At 40.5% G+C, this 14,098-nt stretch overlaps 1 protein-coding gene across 2 annotated transcripts in view; it reads left to right on the top strand.

Annotated features, from left to right (window-relative positions):
• The window catches only part of LOC110506306 (leucine zipper protein 2), a 160,675-nt gene that overhangs the window by 107,174 nt on the left and 39,403 nt on the right, over positions 1-14,098 (top strand). For both annotated transcript variants that reach the window (XM_021585797.3, XM_021585796.3), the window contains exons 6-7: positions 7,303-7,365; positions 12,712-12,774. In XM_021585797.3, the coding sequence (XP_021441472.1) occupies positions 7,303-7,365; positions 12,712-12,774 (126 nt within the window). The remainder of the gene's footprint in view (positions 1-7,302; positions 7,366-12,711; positions 12,775-14,098) is intronic.

The following is a 14,098-nucleotide window of genomic DNA, read 5'->3' as shown; positions in this document are numbered from 1 at the left end:
GGACCGGTCCGCTCCTGATCTCCATGATCGTCATCTTGGTCAGCGTCCTGCGGCAGGAGCCGCGCGTCGTGGAGGGGGTACTGTCACGTGTGCTCCCTCTCCGGCCTCTAGGTCACCAGGAGGTCACCTGGCTGCTCTTTATGGCGACTGTCACCAACATTGTTTAACGTATTCACTCCCTGAACTTGCTTCCCGACTCTCAGCGCACTCTTTACAGTAATGTTGTACAACAGATTAGTCTAAATGACTTGTAAATGAGGCAATGAAAGGATACAGTCCTTTGTATGCCACAGTCAATGATTTTACAGTTACAGTTCATATAAGGAAATCAATCAATTGAGAAAAAAAAATTAGGCCCAATCTATGGATTTCACATGAATGGGTGGGCTTGGGAGAGCATAGGCCCACCCACTTGGGGGACAGGCCCACCCACTGGGGAGCCAGGCCTAGCCAGTCAGAATGAGTTTTTCCCCACAAAAGGGCTTTATTATAGACAGAAATACTCATCAGCTGTCTGGATGGCTGGTCTCAGACGATCCTGAAGGTGAAGAAGCCAGATGTGGAGGTCCTGGGCTGGCGTGGTTACACGTGGTCTGCAGATGTGAGGCCGGTTGGTCAAAAACTACATTGGTGGTTTATGGTAGATACATTAAAAATTTAATTATCTGGCAACAGCTCTGGTGGATATTCCTGCAGTCAGCATGCCAATTGCACACTCCCTGAAAACTTGAGGCATCTGTGGCATTGTGTTGTGTGCCAAAACTGCACATTTTAGAGTGGCCTTTTATTGTCCCCAGAACAAGGTGCACCTGTGTAATGATCATCCTGTTTAATCAGCTTCTTGATATGCCTCACCTGTCAGGTGGATGGATTATCTTGGCAAATGAGATATGCTCACTAACAGGGATGTAAACAAATGTATGCACAGAATTTGAGATAAATACACTTTTTGTGCGCATGGAACATTTCTGGGATATTTTATTTAAGCTCATGAAACATGGGACCAACACTTTACATGTTGCGTTTATATTTTTGTTCAGTATAAATCCTCAATCGCGTCTTTAAAAATACTTGCAAGGCACAGAATCACACCAATCATTATGCCAACAAAGGCTTCCAGTAGCATGACCTATGTAGGAGGGAGTTGAATTGTACTTAAATCAAGCTCAAAATAAACATGGGTCTTTGGGAGAGTTACAATTGAAAATGTTTTACACAGTTCATTGAAGTTGTGTTTGGGCAGAACCTCTGAGATTTCTGCTGGCAGTCAGAAGCACTGGAAATGGGCTCTGTGAACACTTTGGAAGTACATTATGTAGAGCCAGCGCTTCCCTATCAGTTGGTCGCTATAGTGTTGACATTTGAAGTCTTGGCTTTTTCCTGTGCCAGATCTATCTCTCCAGATTTGAGTGTCGTTGTAGCTTGATACAGAGGGGTCATCAGTAGTGGATAGTGGCGTCTGAGAACTACTTTGACGGCTGTAGCTTTGACATTTCAAGTCTTGGCTATATCCTGTGTCATGAAAAATATCTCAACATCTTTGGGTCTCTTTTTTCACTAGATACAGAGGGTTCATCTGTTGTGCATTCCTACTGTGTAAGTCAGAGTGGTATCCTAATTTTGTCATATCCCATCACAAAACATATGTAATTTGTCCACTCTTATTGTTTTTACTACACTCTGCAATACCATTGAGGCTAGATGGAAGTCGTTTTCTTAGATTTCAGATACATTGTAATCTCGTTGTGACAAACCATTGGCATTGACTTTCAAAAGGCTTAAATAAATGGATCTCTAAAATAACCGGATAATAACAGAAGTTCCTGTCTTATTAGGATGTCTGGGGAAATTCCAGAATTATTAAAAAAAATTAAAAAAAATCAGTACAGAACAGAGATATATCCTTCCTGTCCTTTTATAATTAATGAAATGTCATCTGCATATATACAGTTGAAGTCGGAAGTTTACATACACTTAGATTGGAGTCATCAAAACTAGTTTTTCAACCACTCCACACATTTTTTGTTAACAAACTATAGTTTTGGCAAGTCGGTAAGGACATCTACTTTGTGCATGACACAAGTCATTTTCCCAACAATTTTTGCAGACTGATTATTTCACTTATAATTCACTGTATCACATTTCCAGTGGGTAAGAAGTTTACATACACTAAGTTGACTGTGGCTTTACAAGCTTCTGATAGGCTAATTGACATCATTTGAGTCAATTGGAGGTGTACCTGTAGATGTATTTCAAGGCCTACCTTCAAACTCGGTGCCTCTTTGCTTGACACCATGGGGAAATCAGCCAAGACCTCAGAAACAAATTTGTAGACCTCCACAAGTCTGGTTCATCCTTGGGAGCAATATACAAATGCCTGAAGGTACCACGTTCATCTGTACAAACAATAGTACGCAAGTATAAACACCATTGGGCCACGCAGCCGTCATACCGCTCAGGAAGGAGACGCGTTCGGTCTCCTAGAGATGAACGTACTTTGGTGCAAAAAGTGCAAATCAATCCCAGAACAACAGCAAAGGACCTTGTGAAGATGCTGGAGCAAACAGGTGCAAAAGTATCTATATCCACAGTAAAACGAGACCTAACCTGAAAGGCCCCTCAGCAAGGAAGAAGCTACTGCTCCAAAACCGCCATAAAAAAGCCAGACTACAGTTTGCGACTGCACATGGGGGACAAAGATTGTACTTTTTGGAGCAATGTCCTATGGTCTGATGAAACAAAAATATAACTGTTTGGCCATAATGACCCTCATTATGTTTGGAGGAAAAAGGGGGACACTTGCAAGCCAAAGAACACCATCCCAACCGTGAAGCATGGGGATGGCAGCATCATGTTTTGGGGGTGCTTTGCTGAACTTCACAAAATAGATGGCATCAATAGGTAGGAAAAGTATGTGGATATATTGAAGCAACATCTCAAGACATCAGTCAGGAAGTTAAAGCTTGTTCACAAATGGGTCTTCCAAATGGACAATGACCCTAAGCATACTTCCAAAGTTGTGGAAAAATGGCTTAAGGACATCAAAGTCAAGTTTTGGAGTGGCCATCACAAAGCCCTGACCTCAATCCTATAGAACATTTGTAGGCAGAACTGAAAAAGCATGTGCGAGCAAGGAGGCCTACAAACCTGACTCAGTTACACCAGCTCTGTCAGGAGGAATGGACCAAAATTCACCCAACTTGTTGTGGGAAGCTTGTGGAAGGCTACCCGAAATGTTTGACCCAAGTTGACCAATTTAAAGGCAATGCTACCAAATACTAATTGAGTGTATGTAAACTTCTGACCCACTGGGAATGTGATGAAAGAAACGAAAGCTCAAATAAATCATTTTCTCTACTATTATTCTGACATTTCACATTCTTAAAATAAAGGGGTGATCCTAACTGACCAAAGACAGGGTTTTACTAGGATTAAATATCAGGAATTGTGAAAAACTGAGTTTACATGTATTTGGCTAAGGTATATGTATTCTTCTGACTTCAACTTGAACTGGGTTGTGGCTACTATTTTTATTCCCTTATTATCGCCAGTACCTTATTGAATTAGCAAGGAGCTTGAGATCAATATGCAAACAGGAGAGTAGATAGTGGGCCACCCTGGCTTGAGCATCTGTCCCTATTACCATATTAATGAGTAATATGGGGCCTTGCAGATGCTGATTAATCTTGAGCCTTGTTTTTCTTCAATATCAGGGACACTTTGTAGGCAGGGCCCATGTTGATACTGTAGCTAGAAAGGTCTGGCATTGAAGGCCATCAGCTTTTCCTCTAATTAAAGATTTTTTTTGTGGCAATCTATGTATCGCCATATACATTTCAATTGGTAATAGTAATAGTAATTGGTACGCTGTAACTATACTGTATTTACATTTTTTTTTTGCACACAAGGTGGTGGTTTCCCAGATGCAGATTAAGCATGCACTAAAAAGCATCAATAGATTATCCAATAAATGTGCGTTTTAGGCTTAGTCTGTGTCCGGGAAACCACCCCTTAGTGTAAAGTGCGACCATTTTATATTTCTCTCCGAGAATTTGATTTGTTAAGCGATCTGTTAAGAGTATAAAACAGGACACTCAGATTTTTTTTACATGTATTTTATTTAACCTTTATTTAACTAGGCAAGTCAGTTAAGAACAAATTATTATTTACAATGACGTCTGAGTTTCTACTTGATCCGGTGCTCTGATGAGCTCTTTGTAAAGACCTTGAATTCCCTTAAAAGGTTTGACGCTTTCCTCTCCAATTAGAATCAGACCTCAGCTAAGCTACATGTCTTTCCTTTTTGAATAAAATATTAGCCCGTAGAGGTCTTGTTCTTGATCTTATTCTTGTTCTTCTTTTTTAAACTCCGACTCGAGTTTGGATCGATTGTTCACTGCAACGGAATTCAAATATGGTGTCCGTGAGTGTGATGCGGTCATTTGCATTTGCAGATAACTCTTTGTTGCAGTCATTTACAAACCATGCTCTTTTCACATCAGCCCTTCCAAGGATCCGTTTCAATCGATCATGTCACCAGAAAATCTGTATGGCTGCAATTCGCTGTAAACTCATCTTCTATAATTGACTTTTAGGGCTGAGGATGTGCATTTTAGGATTAAGGCTAGAGAATGATTGAGTGATCGACACAGCGACTGTCATATCAAAGCGGAAGTGTGGTCTAAGAGTGGAGCTTCTGTAGGAGACAGCTGATCCATAAGCTGCTCAAACTCTTTGCAGCGAGTGTGAAGGACATCACTCTGACAGGCGGAAACAGTGTATGAAGAGTCCTGAGGGGTAAATGGAAGTTTAGTATGGTCTGCCAGATGCTTTTATTGGTGACCGTTTAGATGAGGGTGACACGTGTCTCGTCCAATCATCCTCTAGCGAGCATCTGCACCTGCAACTTTAACAAGTTCGAAAGAGATACCTTGAGGCATTTCCGCAGCATTTTTTTGCTGATTAGCCTGGATTCCCTGACCTTCAAACTTTGTTGTTGTAGCGAATTATAATATATAAGTCCAAATGTCAAATCTGATCACAGAATTTGTCATATTGTGTATGAAACCTTAAAGGGATACTTTTGCATTTTGGCAATGAAGCCCTTTATCTACTTCCAGAGAGTCAGAACTCATGGATACCATTTTCAAGTCTCTGCATCCAGTATGAAGGAAGTTAGAGGTAGTTTTCCATGCCAATGCTAACTAGCGTTAGTGCAATGACTGGAAGTCTATGGTATCGACTAGCATGCTAGCACTTACCATAGACTTCCAGTCATTGAGCTAACGCTAGTGAGCAACTTCCTTCAAACTGTACACAGAGACATAAAAGTGGTATCAGCAAGTTCATCTTACTCTGTGGAAGTAGATAAAGGGCCTCCTTGCCTAAATCCTGAAGTATCCCTTTAATATACTGAAGAGGAAGAAAATAAGGTGGTCCTCTATCTACCCCTCCATTCACAAAATTGTCAGAATAATCTGAACTTATATTATATATTTATATTACAATAGTCATGCTGCATTGCTTGCTTGATGACCAATACATAAGCACACTGAACAGCTTAAAAGGTCAAACAAAAATATGTATTATTTTTATTAATACAGCGAGGAAAAAAAGGATACATACAAATAAAATGCTATTGTTTGCGTAAGTGCGAACAATAAATATAGAGGAAAGTATGATCATAATCAGTAATGTCTCGCACACTTTTTTATCATAAAGTTCATGCATGGTTCCCAATATTGGCAACACTTGGTTCATAATATATTATGACATTTGCAGTTCACTGGATCTCATTTAGCATAATACTCCATGACATATGAGCTCTACTGGATCAAAATTTCACTGTGGGTCTGTTCTCAGGCAGGCACACGTCACCTTGTATGACAGCTGCCATTTCTCCCAGCCACAGTACCCTTTCTTTAGAGAGGAGAGGAGGCGTAAGTGTCTATACTGGAATCCCGGCCAATTCTAGCTCATTGAATCACATAGCGCTGTCATTCCACCTCATTAACTCTGTGTGTAAGAGAGTGTGTGTGTGTGTGTGTTTCATAGAGAGAAATAGAAAAGCGGGAGAGAGATAGTAAAATAAATGAAAAAGTGATACAGTGGCTTGCGAAAGTATTCACCCCTCTTGGCATTTTTCCTATTTTGTTGCCTTAGAACCTGGAATTAACATTTTTTTTTTTTGGGGGGGGGGGGGGGGTTGTATCATTTGATTTACACAACATGCCTACCACTGTGAAGATACAAAATATGTTTTATTGTGAAACAAACAAGAAAAAAAAAAAAAAACTTGAGCATGCATAACTATTCACCCCACAAAGTCAATACTTTGTAGAGCCACCTTTTGCAGCAATTACAGCTGCAAGTCTCTTGGGGTATGTCTCTATACGCTTGGCACATCTAGCCACTGGGATTTTTGCCCATTCTTCAAGGCAAAACTGCTCCAGCTCCTTCAACTTGGATAGGTTCCGCTGGTGTACAGCTATCTTTATGATACCACAGATTCTCAATTGGATTGAAGTCTGGGCTTTGACTAGGCCATTCCAAGACATTTAAAGGTTTCCCCTTAAATTGCTTTAGCAGTATGGTCATTGTCCTGCTGGAAGGTGAACCTCTGTCCCAGTCTCAAATTTCTGGAAGACTGAAACAGGTTTCCAGCAAGAATTCCCTGTATTTAGAGCCATCCATAATTTCTTCAATTCTGACCAGTTTCCCAAAACCAAAATTGGAACCAACATGTTTTATATTTCTATGACCAACATATGTAACAATTCTAAGGAAGAGGGCTATTCCCTGGTATAGAAAACGTGTTCTTTGTAAGGCCACCTCTTACCTCTTACTGCATGCCAGTCAGTCAGCACCACTGCTCTGAGTTGTGTCCCTGCACATGTTGTTCTGATGAATCTGTGTGCGTGAAGGAACAATGTTGTACAATAGTGCACCTGTATATGTCTCATGCTGTCAGTCGTTTCTATTGCTTCATGTTCATGAGTGATTAGTCAATGTTGATTCGTGTTACTCTCGTACTGCATGTGTTAAACAGAGAGTGGTTGAAGAATAGGCTCTGGATTAGCTAATTAGATCATTGATGAATGCATTTGCTGTTGTAAATGTGTTCTGTAGTCAATACTTAGGCCTGATGAATCGAAACTGGCTTGTATGAGCGTCTAATGTAATTACATTTGTCACTGCGGATGAAACAGAAAAGCAGTGCAAGCCATTACTAAATGTTATCAATGATTTTCTCTCATCAACCCTTAACTAATACCACCTTTTTATTTGTTTATTTTTTTGCAGAACAAGAGCTTGAAAAATAAACTGCTATCTGGCAACAAACTGTGTGATGTCCATGCAGAAGAGGTAAGCCCTTTCAATCACACCGATGAACAGGTTTTAAAAAAATAAAAAAAGGTCATAACTCAGTTGGATTGAATTGGGGCCCAAGTCTTCATTGATTAGACTGTCCCTCACTTTACATGCATTTACTCTGATCATGCATATATTATTTTTTTAAATATATTTTTGGCATTGCAGCCTTCATAAGAGTGCTTGTCATGAAAGCTGGCAAAAACCTTTAGCTTTTAATAATGAATAATCACTTTTTGTTTAACTTTAATAGTATCCCAAGTGGCTGAATCTCTCCTGCACACAAGCCCCTTAGAACAGCCTACCCAGCCAAAACAACCAGCGGCGCCTTGGATAACTTTGTACCCCGAAACAGTTAACTTTTCAGCAATTGAAAAAGCAGTGTGATATTTTGGAATTGCTTTGATTGGTCCTAAAGTCATGAAACTTTCACAGCATATGGAGGGGAATGATTACTTTCAGTCTATGTAAAAAGGATAAAAATAGGCAAATATGGACATACAAGGTTTTTCGAGGACGCCGACGATAAGCAACACAATATGTTGTGTGCAATTAGGCTTTTCCCTGTGTGTATTTTTGTCTTTTCAAAAAGTGAATGTCTTTTCAAGTCCCAGCAGCTTCTCCAGTCATTTGAGGGAGGTGTGACATATATACTTCTTTCCTCAGTAGCGTACTCACTGAAGAGAAACCAAAACCCTTCAAAGCTTGACCGGTACACTTCCTATCATCTTTATCCTGCTGTCAATGGACACTTTCAATGGCCAATCAGCTGATCGTACACTACATGACCAAAAGTATGTGGACACCTGCTTGGCGAACATCTCATTCCAAAATTATGGGCATTAATATGGAGTTGGTCCACTTTTGCTGCTATAACTGCTTCCACTCTTCTGGGAAGGCTTTCCACTGGATGTTGGAACATTGCCGTGGGGACTTGCTTCCATTCAGCCACAAAAGCATTAGTGAGGTCGGGCACGGCGCTCCAATTCATCCCAAAGGTGTTCGATGAAGTTGAGGCCAGGGCTCTGTGCAAGGGAAAATCAGCTGAGCATTGCCCAGTGACGCAAGCCTTCTAGACGGGCTAAATTAATTTTATGCTCGCTTCAAGGCAAGCAACACTGAAGCATGCATGAGAGCACCAGCTGTGGACGACTGTGTGATCACGCTCCCCGTAACCAATGTGAGCAAGACCTTTAAACAGGTCAACATTCACAAGGCCGCGGGCCATGTTACAAAATGGATTAACAACATTGGTTGTTAATAACAATCACTCAAGTCTAAGACCGATGAAAAGTTAACTGTGCTTGGGTTACCATTTCAACTCACTTTTGACATTCAGTGCCCAGTTTATACTAGTTGAAACAAACTGACAAAACATGAAACGCTAAGGGACAGATCGAAATTTACTAGGAGGGGGGGAGGGGGGGGGGGTAACTGGTCCAACTCGAGGCGTCATAAGAAGAAATTGCACCCCTCTACCCAAAGTAAAACATATTTTCACACTACCCTCCACTTGTACTGTCAAATAAATTTTAATTCCTCCCCACTCATAGAATTAACTCAAAATAATGTTTATGATAATAAATAACAGTAACTGCAACCCTGTGTTTATAGACATGGATATCAACTTTGCCACATCAGCATGATTTTGTGGCACATTCGATGCCACGGAGGGCCAGAAGTTTGATATTTCGACCACCACAGACGAGCTCACTCTCCCTGCCTGTTTCATTACACTACGATCACATCCGGCTGCAGACAATGATCAGCAAGGGGGAAATCAGATTTTCAAGATTTTGATAAGATTTTGATTTTGATAATTATATAAAATATAGGCAACGAATTTTCCATCAACAGGTTTCTGTGCTAATGTACCACACAACCAACAAACAAAGCATACTGACTTTGGGCACTTCAATTTTCAACACCACAATAAATGTCAATCTCGACAAACAGAAAATACATCCCTCCCTACCTTGTAGGCTTACCCAGTATTTTAGACATTTTGGTGTTTTGTAACAGATGTCTCTTTGCATTCGTCAATTTTCCGCTATACAGTTTGGATTGATTGAGTGATTGATTTTAATTGTCATTTAAAAAAATACACATACAGTTGAAGTCGGAAGTTTACATACACCTTAGCCAAATACATTTAAACTCAGTTTTTCACAATTCCTGACATTTAATCCTAATAAAAATTCCCTGTCTTAGGTCAGTTAGGATCACCACTTTATTTTAAGAATGTGAAATGTCACATAATAATAGAGATTCATTATTTATTTCAGCTTTTATTTATTTCATCACATTCCAAGTGGGTCAGAAGTTTACATACACTCAATTAGTATTTGGTAGCATTGCCTTTAAATTGGTTAACTTGGGTCAAACATTTCGGATAGCCTTCCACAACCTTCCTACAATAAGCTAGTTGAATTTTGGCCCATTTCCTCTTGACAGAGCTGGTGTAACTGAGTCAGGTTTGTAGGCCTCCTTGCTCGCACACGCTTTTTCAGTTCTACCCGCAAAATTTGTATAGGATTGAGGTCAGGGTTTTGTGATAGCCACTCCAATACCTTGACTTTGTTGTCCTTACGCCATTTTTCCAGAACTTTGGAAGTATGCTTGGGGTCATTGTCCATTTGGAAGACCCATTTGCGACCAATCTTAAACTTCCTGACTGATGTCTTGAGATGTTGCTTCAATATATCCACATAATTTTCTTACCTCAGGATGCCATCTATTTTGTGAAGTGCACCAGTCCCTCCTGCTGCAAAGCACCCCCACAACATGATGCTGCCACCCCCGTGCTTCACGGTTGGGATGGTGTTCTTCGGCTTGCAAGCCTCCCCTTTTTTCCTCCAAACAAAACGATGGTCATTATGGCCAAACAGTTCTATTTTTGTTTCATCAGACCAGAGGACATTTCACCAAAATGTGCGATCTTTGTCCCCACGCGCAGTTGCAAACCGTAGTTTGGCTTTTTTATGGCGGTTATGGAGCAGTGGCTTCTTCCTTGCTGAGGGGCCTTTCAGGTTATGTCGATATAGGACTCGTTTTACTGTGTATATAGATATAGTCCTTTGCTGTTGTTCTGGGATTGATTTGCACTTTTTGCACCAAAGTACGTTCATCTCTAGGAGACAGAACGCATCTCCTTCCTGAGTGGTATGACGGCTGCGTGGTCCAATGGTGTTTATACTTGCGTTCAGGCATTTGGAAATTGCTCCCAAGGATGAACCAGACTTGTGGAGGTCTACAATCTTTTTCCTGAGGTCTTGGCTGATTTCTTTTGATTTCCCCATGATGTCAAGAAAAGAGGCACTGAGTTTGAAGGTAGGCCTTGAAATACATCCACAGGTTCACCTCCAATTGACTCAAATTATGTCAATTAGCCTATCAGAAGCTTGTAAAGCCATGACATCATTGTCTGGAATTTTCCTTGCTGTTAAAAGGCACAGTCAACTTAGTGTATGTAAACTTCTGACCAACTGGAATTGTGATACAGTGAGTTATAAGTGAAATAATCTGTCTGTAAACAATTGTTGGAAAAGTGACTTGTGTCATTCACAAAGTAGATGTCCTAACCGACTTGCCAAAACTATAGTTTGTGTAGTGGTTAAAAAACGAGTTTGAATGATTCCAACCTAAGTGTATTTAAACTTCTAACTGTATACTCAAAATATTTTTTTAAGTGACCGGAATTGCACAATACAGTCGGGGACTTATTGTGGTCCCTATTCTATACATAAATACATATACAATTACATAGATAGACACATTACGGAGATAGAGATGAAGAAAATGCTCAACCTCCAGATGAGTATGAGGGGAGAGTACATTTCTTACAAGCTTGTTTGGCTGGTAGCTTAGATGTTTGGGGCTGCTGGTGAACCATGAAGTGCAGGCATAATCAAAGTGACGCTGGACTTGCACACTTACCAGAGTCTTTAGGGTGTCTATGGCTACGTTTCCATCTAATTGGCGACAGATTTTCATGTGAATATTCTAAAATCTTCATGAAAACAATATGCCTTTTCAGAATTTCCTTTAGGAAAATTTGTCGCCGGACACACATTTGAGAAATGTAATGGACGTCCATATGCATTCAGATCCAACCTGGCGCAGCCAGAAGCATCACTAAACAAGGGATGTTGGCCAAATGAGCCACATTTACGTGTCCTATAAAAACAGCCAAAATTACAAAATTACTGTGTAGCATATGCAAAACTTTATCTCCTATATTTTGGGAGGGGTTTAGGCTACTTTCCTAAAACAATAGTTGTCCACCTCACTGTTCAGTTCTCAAAGATTTTAGCACTAAATGTATGAGGGCATTGCATGCAAAGGGCAATAGGCTTAGGTGTTCACTATATGATATTCATATCATAGGCCTGCAGTAGTTTAAGCTGAATAATAGCCACACCATACCAAACCTTCACAAACGTATCTAATCTTTATTAGGGTAATATCAAAAGTAAGTCAAGCCATTGTTTATAGGGAAAATATGAGCAGAAGAGTAAAAGTAAACCAGGGGGAAAAAAATGCATTACCCTTCCCTGTGCCCCCAAAGCAAAAATAAAAGTTTCACTATTTTGGACCACACCTCCCCCCAGTAAAATTTGATCTGTCCCTTACCTCATTTCACTCTCACCTTTTTATGTCGTCTTTTAAACTTGTGCTTTTTATGTATTCTTTTAAAATAGGGCTTTCTGCCCTTTCACGCTATCCACCTTTTGTTTAAAGAAGTTACTTTCCCGGAGGACGAAAACACCTGTTAAACTCTTATTAGTGCAAAGGCCCCAAGAGGACTGACTGTAATCTCCAGCATCAGGGAACCAACCCCCATGTGCTTCCATGAGCTTACCGATGCGTAACAATAGTAGTGTAATGGCAGGGATAGCTGGGCACCGTGTGTGTTTGTGCACACGTGTGCTGCAGTTAAAGTCGGAGGCCAGGGAAAGCCATGTATTTTGCAGACTGTCTGAGCTCTGTGTGTGCCTGTATGTGTGAGTGTGTGTCGCCATCGAGATGAGAAGGGAGGGGTGCTACCAGGGAACTGCATGTGTGGTAGAGGTTGTGTGGAGTGGGAGTGGGAATAGGGCTTTAGACAGTGGGTAAGTAGCCAGTGCATGACTGAATAATTGTGTGGGCTTTGCAGTTCACTGAATGGGAGATTTTACATGTTCTTGCTCTCTGTAGGTCCCTCCTTTGAGCCGGAGCTTTGCCCAAGTAACACGCACAAAGGTGTGCTCCGCTGCATCCGGCGAAATCCTTCTACGTGATCTAAAACCAATTTCACAATTTGAATAAGCTAACACTTATTTTCTTATCTTCTACTTGCAGTCCAAAAAAATCCAGGCTCAACTGAAAGAGCTGCGGTACGGGAAAAAGGATTTAATTTTCAAGGTAAGCGCAAAGTGAAAGGGGCTGCTTTATTATGGTACCAGACCAGGAGTAAACAGGTGCTCCAGTCCACCCTGAAAAGAAGATCCTATCTGGGGCCACTTGGCTTAATTGAGTCTGCGATTAGTAAGTTCCCAATGGAAGGGATGGCCAGTACACAGAGGACTCACAGGCTTTTGCACAATTGCTTTCCCCTCTTATACTGTAGTCAGTGCAACGTGCATTATTCTGTTACCACCCTGGAAGGTTTCCTTTGGTTTCATGATGTGTACAGCTTTGGACAGATAAGTTGCAGGTTCCAGATCTGTTTGTGCTGTCTTGTCAACTCCTATTGTCATTGACATGCCACACATTATTTACACTGTTGTCACATCCCCGAAGTGAATAAGCCCCTTTCCAAAAATACATCTAATTTGTCATGTGTTGCATCCGTTTCCACAACCAAAAAGTACATTATCCGATGTCAAACCTTTTCTGAGATATTGTTGAAATTTAAGTTCGATCTATGCTGCATTGCCAAATTCCTTGGAAAGTAGTATACATAAATCAGTATATGGTGTTAAATATATAAATGAATCCTTATGCAATCCATGAAGACCTATTGAGATAAAGGAGACCTGGACAAGACTACAAGCTCTGGTATCATAAACCATCTACAATAAAATGTAAGTGAAAGCAGTGAAGAAAATCCACAGGTCTATCACATAAAGTAAACTATACGCTTACACACAACTACACATTATAATCCCATTCTAATTGGAAGAATTGACCTTTTTAAGTGTATCTAAGAATTCATGTAATAATCATTGGCATTTACGGGGACATAGGCTGACCTTTCGGTTTTTGTTTGGAGGGCCCGGTCGAGAAATGTCAGTTGACATTTCTGCCACAGTGCCTCCTATTACCATTTCATAAATGCGAGATTTGATCCCTCAGACCTGTCATTTTTTAAGCTCTGTCAGATAGAATAATGACAGTGGCTAGAAAAGGGCTCAATCCTCCCCGCTGAGTTTAATGCTTCCAATAGCAAATAGTTTGAATATATTGTCCAGTTGGTCCTCTCGACTGTTCAATTTCAGTCTCAAGTCTAGACTTTTTTGTGGGGGATTGTGTCACAGGTTGGAAATCGTTGTCCCCAAATCTCTCAGGGATGCTCATCCAGAACAACCTCATTCTTCAACCTAAAAACTATTATGGCCTTTAGAAAATTAAACACAGGCGATATAGTAGACAAAAGTGGCTACTTTTGATTTAATTCCAGTCTTCAGTTCTTGTTTAGTCATGTGTAAGACCTGACCAAAGGCATTCATTTCAACAGAAAGTAAGA

Source organism: Oncorhynchus mykiss, chromosome 26 (assembly GCF_057628025.1).
Source record: "Oncorhynchus mykiss isolate SJ-2025 chromosome 26, ASM5762802v1, whole genome shotgun sequence".
Classification (NCBI taxonomy): domain Eukaryota; kingdom Metazoa; phylum Chordata; class Actinopteri; order Salmoniformes; family Salmonidae; genus Oncorhynchus; species Oncorhynchus mykiss.
The sequence above is the reverse complement of the archived record's forward strand: the minus strand, read 5'-3'. Positions and strand labels throughout refer to the sequence as shown.